We start from the raw sequence: 12,336 nt of genomic DNA on the forward strand, positions 1-12,336 counted from the left end.
TTTGTCACACATGGTCACCCCAGAAAGACAATGTAGAATATGCTCAGTGGTTGGGAGTGTGGGTGGGTTGTACTCATTTAGATGGTGTCTTGTGCTATTATAAGGAATATTGATTTTCCCTGCTTCTGTTTAGACCAAGTAGGTCGTTCTTTAGCCAACATTCCAATAAAATCTCAGCCAGTTTCCACTGGCTTAATTGTCAGCGTGGGACCTAATTGCTCACAGTAATATTATTACTGTAGCATTGTATTAAATAATGTCAGTAATGTCCAACTAGGGCAGCACGCTACCGCTCATGGCAGGCTCCTTGTTATGTCTGTCAAATAGTTTGAAAATTAGCTATCATCCAATCGGAGGCAAGAAGCGGGCTTTCCAGGGAGATTCACATTTTCATTTTCAGGATTTTTTCTTTGTTGTTAAAATCAGCTTTTCCCTTTAATTCAGTGAATAGTATTGACAGTTGTAGGGACAGACAGCTCCCAGTGTGAGCTCTAACTGTGCATATAGATTTCCTGGAACCTTGGAGGTCAGAAGTTTGGATTATCAATTGCCTCCACAAGATGCCCAAAACCCTGGTCTAAAGGAGAGCTCCACTGTTAGGAGAGCTCGGACTCAGAGCTTTCAATCAGACAGCTGTGGGGAGCTTGGAAGTGTTAGAGGCCAATGTCTTGCCTGATGGGCAGCCAAAGCAGACGGATTTAGTTTGACAGTTCTTGGTTTGGATATATTTCGTGGATTTTACTTGCAATAATGGATCGTTTGGATTTATCTCGGATTAAGAACCTCTCCCTCAGTATGCCATCAATGAAGAATTTAAAATTGATGTCATGGCTAAATCGAGGAGAAGGTAGGTATCAGCCAGAGAGATGTATTAAGTTATGATCTACCCACATATATTAACATTCGCTTCTCAGACACCTCTGTCGATATGGTTCAATGCTTGTATGTATTTCCACACAAAAGACTCACAGTTGAATGCTCATAGGCATTCTGTCAGACTGGCTTGTCATTTCAACTTGGAGACTGAAGTTAGCGTTACAAAACTGCGACATGAATTGTGGCGCTGTAAATCGATTGGTTTTACAGCAGTTATACGCCACCGCTGGATTTAAATTCTCCTGAGATATTCCTGCTTATACATGAGCATTAACACAGTTAAGACATTATAAGTTCCCTAACGCCTGCCTTCGTAAACAAAGCACACTCTTAGCTGTAGCGACAGACTGAAAAAAAGTTTGAAACGTTGGAGAGATATAGGGTTACTGAGCATGTCATTGTTTTTACATCTGCTGAGGCTGGGTTGGGGACAGAAATGAGCATTTGCTTCAATAATTTGAACTAACATCACATGATTCGACATAAACAACATTTTTTACGATGATTACAAGATCGAGCTGTAATGCAATAAGCTCAGTCATAAATGTCACTGTGTGCTGTTTTAGAAATTTAATATTTGGAGGACCTTGAATACATTATGATAAATTGAGCTGTAAATATAATGAATAGTTGTGTGTGGCAGCTTAATGGATACTGTTATCCATTAGTGATTACTGAGGTAAATGTCGGAGTTTCTTGCTGCTGTTGCGTGCTCAAATAAACAAGAATAAACGTAATCTAAATATAGAGTCTGTGGTAATCCATCATCAAAGGAACCTGTAGTTTTGCTGTTGAGTCTTATCAGAAATATCTACCCCCTGCTGTTAAGAGGAAATGGACAGCCAGCTTTCATCTACACCTCATGTCCAATGAGAGCAGATTGAGACCAGCATCAGATCTGAAGCAGATATTTAGCAGGAAATGCACATGATGAGCCTGAAATTGACATAAAATCTGTGAAATGGGCAACTGGTGCAACAAGCTGCTTGTCACTGTACAGAGCTGATGGAAGGAAATTGGCCTGCTTTGGAAAAAATTGACATGAACTGACATCATCTGTGTGAAATTAACTGAAATGTTTGTGGAATGGAAGCGCCATGTAAATGTTTTTCTATGAGTTCGGTTTTAATCTTTCACAAGATTGACTGATTTTTGTCAATTTGATTGATTAGTCGAGATCTGTAAAAACCTGTGTACTCTTTTATCAAAAAGTAAAAATCATGTCATGATTTTACATGACAGAGATATGTACATCCAGTACATTCAAACATATAAAATGAACCCCACCCCACCTAACCCCACCTGTCCTAACCCCACCCAACCCCAACCACACAAATAAAACTGTGTCCTGAGGGTTTCTCAATAAAACATTTTACCAGTTTGTTTACAAGAAATATTTTATTAAGTTCCTGAAATTAAAGTATCATTGAAATATTGTACTATTTGTAACATAATTGTACTATTCACTACATATCATTACTGGGGTAGCCTACTGGGTAAAGCGTTCGCTCGTCACGTCGAAGGCCCGGGTTCGATTCCCCACATGGGTACAATGTGTGAAGCCCATTTCTGGTGTCCCCCGCCGTGATGTTCCTGGAATATTGCTAAAAGCGGCGTAAAACCAAACTCACTCACTCACATATCATTACTTTTCAATACATTCATCTTTATTGTAAGAACCCTTGAAATACATATGATAGGGTCCTGTTAACACCCAGTTTTGTAAGTGTTTCTAAAAAACATAATGTACTTTTTAGTATAAAATACTATGCAGTGAAGTGTCATTTTGTGCAATTTTCATCTCAAAAGTTGTGTGTTGAACCCTAAAGAAGTACTAAAATAACCCTGGATATGATTCTTGAAGCATAATGTACACTCTCAGTAGTGTACAGTTTGATTTCAGAAACAATTAACATGAGATGGTAAGTGAGTATGAAAAATGTTTTTCTTAACAAAACAGACAGTTTAAGAAACAAGGAAGGGCAGCAGTGACTCAGTGATTTAAACGCCAGATGTGGATGTTCAAGAGAAGACGCTGAAATAGATGTAAAAAGCAGAAATGTGATCGCACGTTTGATGTTTATGCTTCTATGAGTAATAATTAGGTTACTCGTTGAGGTTTCCTGAATTTAATTACCTGAACTTTGTTAAAAGAGAAAAGCTTCAAAGATTTTCCATGTTTTTCCTTGTTAAGAAAGATTAAGTTGCAAGACATGGTTCTAGTCTGTGCAGAAAGATAGGCTCCCACTGAGATTAAAGTGGCTGCGATTACATCATAAGTTTTGACGTTTGCAGGAACTTAAAAAAGGTCATTTTACGCAGCTTAACTGGAAACATTGTTTTGTTCTTGTGGACAGAAGTTATGGACAATTATTATTGATATTCTTGAGTCACTTGTGATAAACCTGATCAGTTTGATCTCAAACTCTTAGCCACAAACTTGTCAACATGTACCAACAGAGAGAAACAAGTATACCCAATACAGCCCATGCAAGTCTAGAATATGTGGCAAGTTTAGATAACTGCAGTTTTTGAAAATGAAGAAAGTCCCTGGGTTCCTTTTTTATTATATTTTATGAAGATAATCTAGGAATTTGTTTTCTTCTGTAAAATATGCTGGATCACATCCTGAAGGGTGATCCAGGAGGTTGGGTAGCCTTGTGGTTAAAGTGTTTGCTTGTCATGCTGTAGCCCTGAGTTCGACTCCCTATGAGCTCAATGAGTGAAGCCCATTTCCGTGTCCTATGATATTGCTGGAATATTCTAAAAGCTGCGTAAAACCTCACTCACTCATATGTCCAGTGTGACTACCAGACGAACAAACACTTTGAGAGCTGTGGTTGTATGTTTTCCCACTGGTGAGGAACCCCAGCATGTGCCCCTCAAACTGTTTATGAAAGTATTCTGAGACAAGAGTGGTTCTTATTCATTTGTTTCTGAGTTCAGGTAAACTTGAGCATGTCCCTGTGGCATGGAGTTCATGTAAACTTGAGCATGTCCCTGCGGGCGTGGAGTTCAGCGTTATATAAGTGGCCATATTATTATGATTATGATTATTATTATTAAACTCCTGAAAGGAGACGTACGACAAGGTTCACTAAGCTAAATGACATAGCATCAAGCATCAATGATAAGGATAAACACTGTTATTATGGAATGTGTTTTGTAGCTTATATCTGTATCATCTCTAGCATTAATGTGATTGAATTGGTCAGTGACTAAAAGTACATAAAAGGCTCAGGAATGTGTAAAGGGTAATATTGCTTGAATATTGCTAAAACGGCGTAAAACCAGGAACTCACTCACAAGCTTGTATCTGTGGAAGAGCTCTCTCTGGTTTTCCTGTTCTTGCACAAGTCAAACTGTCTACTGTATGTGTTTGCGTGAACATGACAAGAAAACGCCCTACATATTTTATTTGATCATAACTATTCTGAATACTGAACAAGTTTTTGTTGAAAACACATGCTTTTTCCGCTGAACTTCTGTTCAGTGTTCTGCTTATCGGACCGAGATCCATTTGAAAACACATCCAACATCGGCCTTCCCATCATGCAAGTGTTTTGCATACTGATCGAAAAGCCTTTTAAAAACACATCTATTTGTGGACAGGACCTTTCCCTATTTCCTTTTCTTAGCATCTTGGCTTCAAGACTTCAACACAGACTAAGATGCAATCTTCTTTTGCGGAACGAGATCAGAATCTTTAGGGGATCTATCAGGTCAAAACATTGTAATGTACAATGACAAATCCAGGCCTTCTCACATTGGTCATGGTAACCTAATTTCTGTGAAGAGTGAACCTAGAATAACTGTTATGAATTCCTCCCTGAAAAGATCTATCAGCCTTGAGAATTGTAATGTCACCCGAGACACATCATTGACATAACTGACATACTGATTGATGTGGCCTACACCATAATTGTAATAAAACCTGAGTCAGATCAACATGTGTTGTATACATTTTCATCAATATCTGCTAGATTGTCCAACCAAGCTGGTCCGCAATCTGGAACACCTTTACAAACACAGACCAAACCGGGAAGACCGTGTTATCAATTGGAATCACCATTTGTCTGAAGTACTGCTTGTCCTTGTTTGTAGGTCAGCTCTATAGGAGATCAATATTCAGCAATATATTCTCACTTAGCCCAGACAGTGAAGCCGTGGACATGGTCGCCAGTAATTATGGGCCTTGAATGGTCGAGAATCGTCTGCTGCTTCTCTGCTTGATACATCCCAGTCAGCATCAGGTATCAGTGATGCTAGACAGCATTTCGTCTCGCCTGTGAAAAGAATTATGTAAATATTTAGAGTTATCCAAGGCTCAACAAATCTACTAATTGTGACTGTATTAGGAATATGGAAGCTTTTACCTTAAAATTTGAGACAGCATGGTCAGTGGGTAGAACGTCTGCCCGGTTGTCAGGGGTTTGGTTCCCGGCATGTTGTACCAAAAGATGGTACTTCTTGTTACCCTGCCTGGTGCATGAAGGGGATAGAACAAGGACTGGTCAGATCAGAGTCAGTAGACTGCTGGAGCGGGGTATCCATGTTAAGTAGATTAAGACTAAGTCTGTGAATCCATATAATTTTGACACTATAACATTTAAATTGAAAAGGAGCCCCAGTGAGATGGGAAATTCAGAACCTGAATTCAGATTCCTGAACCTGGGGAAATCTAGGGCTTTTTTTAGGGCTTTAGCACTGCAGGGAGGGCTTGGCTATAGGGACAATAATATGGTTCAGGGACAGTGAGACAGACTACTGTGAAGCTGTGGCTAGGTATTTCATAGACTAACAACTAGTCTCTGAAATGAACATATTTTACTGAAAAATGTTCATAGTAAAAAAAAAAAAAGAATATAATGAAAAGGAGCCCTGAGACTTTCTTCATTTTCATTTCCTGAAGCTGAGGAAATCTAGACTTGCCGCATTTTCTAGACTTGCGTGGGCTTTCTTGGATATATTTGCTTCAGGGTCTGTACGACAGACTAGGTATTTCAGTGAACTAGCACTATCAAATTAACATTCTTGGTTAGGAGAAGCAACCATATATATATATACACACAAATAATCTTTAACGTGACATTAAAATCCACTACTTCTTTATGATGCCTGATGGTGTCACACCGCCCTTCACCAAATTGGTAATACTTTGACTTCATGCCCACCAACTACAGGAAATGGATAAAAACTGTTGACAGTCTGATAACCAAAACTGATTTATTGAATGTATTTGTTATTTTGAATTGTGTATTAGATTTCGTCAGTTAATAATAAATTAATAATCAATAATCCTATTTGGTACAACTGTGACTTATTTACATTTGTGTTGTGTATGTTGGAGATATTATGAGTGAGTAATGCTCTGTTCTTTTCTGAGTGCAATTACTTTGTGACATTTGGTGTTGGTATCACATTAACCTACAAATACAGCTCATTTGAATTCCGCAAACTGTGCCCACAGGAATAAATAGATATACATTACTGGAAAAGGTCTGTCATTTCTGGTGAGTTTGTTTAACCACCCAATTAGCAGTATTATAGCTGTGTATCATAGGGCTTGGTATAGGCACATGATGCAGCTATTGGGTCACGATGGCACATCGTCATCTATGGTATAATATGTATAGGGGCATGATGGCACATCGTCATCTATGGTATTATATGTGTAGGGGGCACGGTGGCACATCGTCATCTATGGTATTATATGTAAAGGGGCACGATGGCACATCGTCATCTATGGTACTATATGTATAGGGGCACGATGGCACATCATCTATGGTATTATATGTATAGGGGCACGATGGCACATTGTCATCTATGGTATTATATGTATAGGGGCACGATGGCACATCGTCATCTATGGCATTATATAATATATTGCTGCCCAATTTGCATTCATTGATCAGAGATCTTACAACAAACATAAATCAAGGAATCCAGACTGGGTGTTGGTGGCAGGGTTGTTTAAGGTGTCACAGTTGGCTTGGCAGAGTCGTGTCCTTTGGACAGGTAAAAAACCTTTAATCATGGCTTCGAATCCTGGTTCGCCCATGTTTCTTGCTTCGTCAGCACCTAATGCTGGTGGGTTTCAGCCAAGTGATTAACACTTAAGACCTGCATCTGTCTGGGCTTTCCTCCAATATTAAAAAGAGGTAGAATTGAATCCTGGTTTGATTCTCCGTACCATACCTGAGAGAGTTGTTCTCACCAATGTGTCAAACATCAGAGACCTGCATCACTCCCACATCAAGCTGACATGCAAAGATGTAACTGGAATACTGATCAAAGTGGCATTAAACCCAACTCACTCACTAGTCCAGACAGTGTTTGATAACATGAACAAGGATCCTGCCAATGATGATACACAGTCAGCCTGACCTCAGCTTATATTTACCCAATTTTTGTCAGTGGGATTTAAAACTTATAATCTTGGCATCGACCTTGGCCCCTTTCAAGTAGAAGATGGAGTTGCAGCGGTTGTAGGTCCATGATAAACTACTGGAGTTGTGATCAATTGGGGACAGGGCCCGGAATCCCATCTAAGTTACCAGCAACATAACATTCACTTTTAGTCTTCAGTTAATGTAATATTGTCTTCTACAATCAAGGACGTTACCATCGAAAAATAATCCTAAACAAGGATACATTTCCATTACACATTCACTTCGACGTTTTCAGTTGTAATATTGCCCCCTGCTGTCCACAAAGAAAATCGAAAATTAATCCTAAACTGTGATAAATATTCTCTTTAATATATATTGCATTTGTATGAATATGATGATTATATTACTGATTTATAAGCAATGTAACCGTCATCCAACTGGTGCTGTTTACAGAATTTATCATATTAGAGGTCTTTGAATATGTGTCTCTATGGTGACAGTTGCTTGCATTTCTAGAAGACCATGATGAGGTGGTTGGGTCAATGTGACATCTCATTTTAATGATACAGATCCTGACAGGCAGCCCTTCTCCGAGACACTTGAGGGTAAAATTAAAGATGTATCCACCTCAAGAGTACTCTGAAATTAAGTATTGTTCTGGGTACCATTTGGATTGTAATATTTGTATTTTATAGATACATATTTGGTGAAAAGACAACTTTATTTCTGCGAGTAAATGTTAGTCTCAGACTGTTTGTCTTTTGTCTGTTTGGCGAGACGATATATCCCGATACCAGTTTAATGAGGCGAAACGATATATAATGAAAGTATTGGCAAGGAACTTGCGAGACGATTATCATCACGATACACTTGTGGATACACTTGTGGCGACACGATACGTATCCCGATACTTTACAATTTCTAAAAAAAAGAAGAGATATGGTAGATAAAATGACTGAAACTTTATTTATTATACAGCAGAAATTTTGTTATATTCACACACCCTTAAAAAGCAGTTCATTTAATAAAGTTTCAGCATTTACTGCTTAAGAAAGTACAGTCAAGCATATCCCATATACCTTGATCTAATACATTGTATATAAATTTGAAAGTGAAGTTTCCCTTGGGAAGTTGTGTTTCTACACCAATGCTTTCACAAACAACTCAGTGTAATTTATATCAGAATTCAGAATCACTGAAAAAAACTGTTAAGTCTGCTTTCTAAATTTATCTTCTCTTTGTTCTCTTCTTAAAAAAGCTAGGACATCGTTCATAGTTGTTAATAAATGGTGTTATTTGTCAAACAACTAAAGCATATCTGCATATTTCAATTACTTGAAGACAAATATTCTACAGTTCACAGAGTTTGTAAAATGTTCACACTCTTTGACTTATACACCAACTCCTTTGTTCATGTAACAAAGATAACAGACACAAACAAATTCCTTTAGAATTGAATTTGTTTTTAAAATTCAGAAGTAGTTTAGTTTAGTCAGTAGAAATTTTAAAATTCTTTTAGTAGTATTTAAGTTGTATCTGGATATGTAGTCACTTGTGGCGATACATCGTGATATAAATATCCTGATATATTGCCTAAATGTGTTTTGTATCAATGCATTCACGTAGTTGACTATGTAAACATCGATACTATCGATGAATCGTTACACCGCTATTGTCTTCATGACCTGCTCTATACTTCCTACACTGCGACCCGTGAACATCCACGTTAGAATTGATCTTCAGTAACCCATGCTTGTAAGAGGTGACTAACGGGATCGGTTCCCAATTGCGTAGATCAATGCTCATGCTGTTGATCATTGAATTGTCTGGTCCAGACTCGATTATTTACAGACCACTGCCATATAGCTGGAATATTGCTGAGTGTGGCGTAAAACTAAACTCACTCACTCACTACTACACTGTGTTAGATGACATGACTTGCATTTGACATGCAGCTAGCGTGACTAAGATATCACTGGCAACTACATGTGACCATTTTGTCTGTTGGGCTCTGTTTTCCACAAATAATTCAATCTGTTAGGGAAAAACAATTAAAAATAAGATTCTGACATGACAAGACTTCTGTTTTGAGGTAACAAAATTGAAAGTGAGATCATTTTGCTGATAACATACTGTCATAACCTGATGGCATGGAACATTGCTGGTTTGTTTTTCTAAATCTTTATTAATCTGTTTCAAAAAGGAATTAATAACTTAATGCAAGCTGTTATTTAACCAGGGTTTAGAACTAAGATTTTAGAAGTTTTTCCAAGTGTTGTAAAGGTAAAATGCCCTTGAAATTTTAGGACAGAGAAGAAATTGGGAAATTTTGTTTTCCCAGGGGGATTTTTAACAGTTGCAGGCCAACAAGCCAGTATTGAATTCTAACCCTGATTGTACCTTTAACAATAAACCGAAATAAACGCTTCACTTCCTTGTTCCTCCAATCACTGGGTCCACTGCATTGATAGTGTCTGTTTCATGTCTTTGTTAATGATCACTAAGTGCATAAATATCACGTTCATTTCAGTGCAATGTCATTGTTGAATTACCTGAGGATATTGTCGGCCATCTTGATATTGATTACCACTTGTGTAGGTGTAATCTATTATTGAAATGTACAACAGCTGACACTGTTGTGTTCATATCAGAAGCTTGGATTTGGTATCGCCACCACCAGCAGGTGAGTCTTTTGGCTGGAAATATGAAATATTGTGTTTGATGTCGGACTTGATTTGTAGATATGTTCACGTCCGGCTTTGTCTGAAAGGATTATGTTGATACAGATGTGACAAGATAGCCTCTGACTCATTGTAACCTTCATGCTGTCTTAATTAATCCGCGTTAGATGTATGTAAGTCTGTTCTGTGCTGTAGTACTTCACTCTTGCTGTAAATATCTATGCTGAAACGTCACATCATAATATAATAGAGAAATATCGTACCTTTTTCTCTGAATCGGGTAACGGTGGTCTGTGTTAAAGGCTGGTTGTGGCATCATAAGCATATGATTAAAGACGAGGATGTTTGAATTCCCATCAGGACGAGGAGATAATTGGTAGGGGATGTGAGGGTTAGAAATGGTCCCTGGTCCATTAGTCAGTGACAAGTGAAAATCTGATGGGACTCTCACCCAAATCTTCTTAATTTACATCAACCATGAATCCAAAATGAGCTATGGAGTGTATTAGACTAAGCTTTGTCTCTGAATGTATATAGTTTTCCTAGAAACAAATAATTCTTTTTAAATTGAAAAGTAACCCCACTAAGATGGGAGATTCAGAACCTGAAGAACTAAACTTGCTTTTATATTAGGCCTTTAGCATTGCAGAAAGGGTAAAGCAGAAGGGAAGAAAATGCAGTTCATTGGGTGTGAGAGAGACTAGATTTGTTTGACCAAAGGCTGTGTCCATTTCCTTCAATTCAGAGAATTATTCTCTGAAACCACTGTGGATTCAAGGATGACATTTTATTAAATTGATTAGGGGACTAGTTGACTCGGGTTGAAAACCACCATTATTATGGCATTTGTTTTGTATTATCCAGCATATTTGTCTTGTCCTGACTGTAATTTATATAAGGGAATCACTTGGGACTGTGACATGATCATATTGTAATTTCTGAAACTTCTCATTTGTGTAGTCAGTCACACTTCAGTCACAAAACCACTCATCCATTGAAACCTGAAGAAAACTTGTTTCCTCTCAGAGATCAGTTGGCTTCATAAACCATGTGTGCAAGCTGCACTCTCGGCAAGCTGTCCTGGAATATCAGGAGGCCGACCCCTGTTTGTTTAGTGTGTCCCTGTGGGGATTCTTGGGTAGATTAGGGGTGGTTCCATTCCCCGCATGGGTACAATGTGTGACGCCCTTTTTCTGATGTCCCTGCCATGATATTGCAGGAATATTGTTAAAAGCAGCGTAAAACTAAACTCACTCACTCACTCACTCACTCTTGGATAGATTATGTCTTCAGTAGCCAATGCAGTACAAGCTGGAACCGGTGGTTGTCCTCTGTGATGTCATAGTGTTTGTGTTTCCTGACAGCATGGATTGATGCTCATGATGTCAATCACTGAATGTTCTAGTCCAGACTGAAACATTCATCCGCAGCTTCCATAAAGCTGGCATGTTTCCAAGTTATGTGTTAATCAACAGACCCAGGCCCAGTTCAATATGAACAGACAGCTTTCCCTGAGCGACTGCTTCCAACTGTGTAGATATTATAGAATCGATCTGTTTGTGGACAGTTGGCCTTGGGTGATGGAACAAGTTCCTTTGATATTTTCATCAAAGTCTTTGTGGAAACCGATCTGTACATGGTTCCAAGGGCTTGATCATTTCCTCAGACTCGTGTAGACATGGGGAGACACGTCTTCCTGGCCAAATCTCCCAGACCCGTGAATTATTGATCACTCTCCCATGTTGAAAGTACCCATGATAAACCATCTCAAAGAACGCGACAAATAAATGTTATTTATCAAAAGGGCTGAAGCAAGCCAATTTCTTTGATAACAAGGGGTACAAGTTTGGGCAGACTCTTAATATGTAGGTACTGAATATCTCAGAGTCAATTGCATGCAGATTCCAGAATGTTGCATCCAAAGGGATCCACAAGAGTATTCATTGTACCAATTTCTTGACAAGAAATAAAGAGGTTATATCAAATTAATGAAAGTAAGTACCGGGGTATCAGGGATGACAGTTACGTAGACTACACCATTTCATTACTTTACAGGACACTCATATTTATTTATGTGGTTTATGTAGAGGTAACTCTCTTTCATGTGTGTAGAGGGCCGGGGAGGTAGCAAGTTAATGCATTTGCTTGTCACACCGAAGACCCGGGTTCGATTCCCCACATGGGTACATTGTGTGAAGCCCATTTCTGTTGTCCCCGCCATGATATTGTTGGAATATTGCCAAAGGCTGCGTAAAACCAAACTCACTCATACTCATGTGTGTGAAGCGCATCCTGTGCATAAACCTCATGTGTGTCCGAGTGAGTGCACGAAAAAAAAAACCTATCTTAACCACACACAGATTCTCATATTGTAACCAAACCTGAAA

At 38.6% G+C, this 12,336-nt stretch overlaps 1 protein-coding gene across 1 annotated transcript in view; it reads left to right on the forward strand.

Moving 5' to 3' along the window:
• The first annotated feature begins 491 nt into the window (after positions 1-491).
• LOC124287063 (probable serine/threonine-protein kinase kinX) overlaps positions 492-12,336 on the forward strand; it is a 94,954-nt gene continuing 83,109 nt past the window's right edge. Inside the window, 1 exon segment of the mRNA XM_046723542.1 lies at positions 492-847. Coding sequence (XP_046579498.1) covers positions 751-847 — 97 coding nt within the window. The 5' untranslated portion in view covers positions 492-750.

The sequence above is a fragment of the Haliotis rubra genome, unplaced genomic scaffold (assembly GCF_003918875.1).
Source record: "Haliotis rubra isolate DU_JTF1 unplaced genomic scaffold, ASM391887v1 Scf4, whole genome shotgun sequence".
Taxonomy (NCBI): domain Eukaryota; kingdom Metazoa; phylum Mollusca; class Gastropoda; order Lepetellida; family Haliotidae; genus Haliotis; species Haliotis rubra.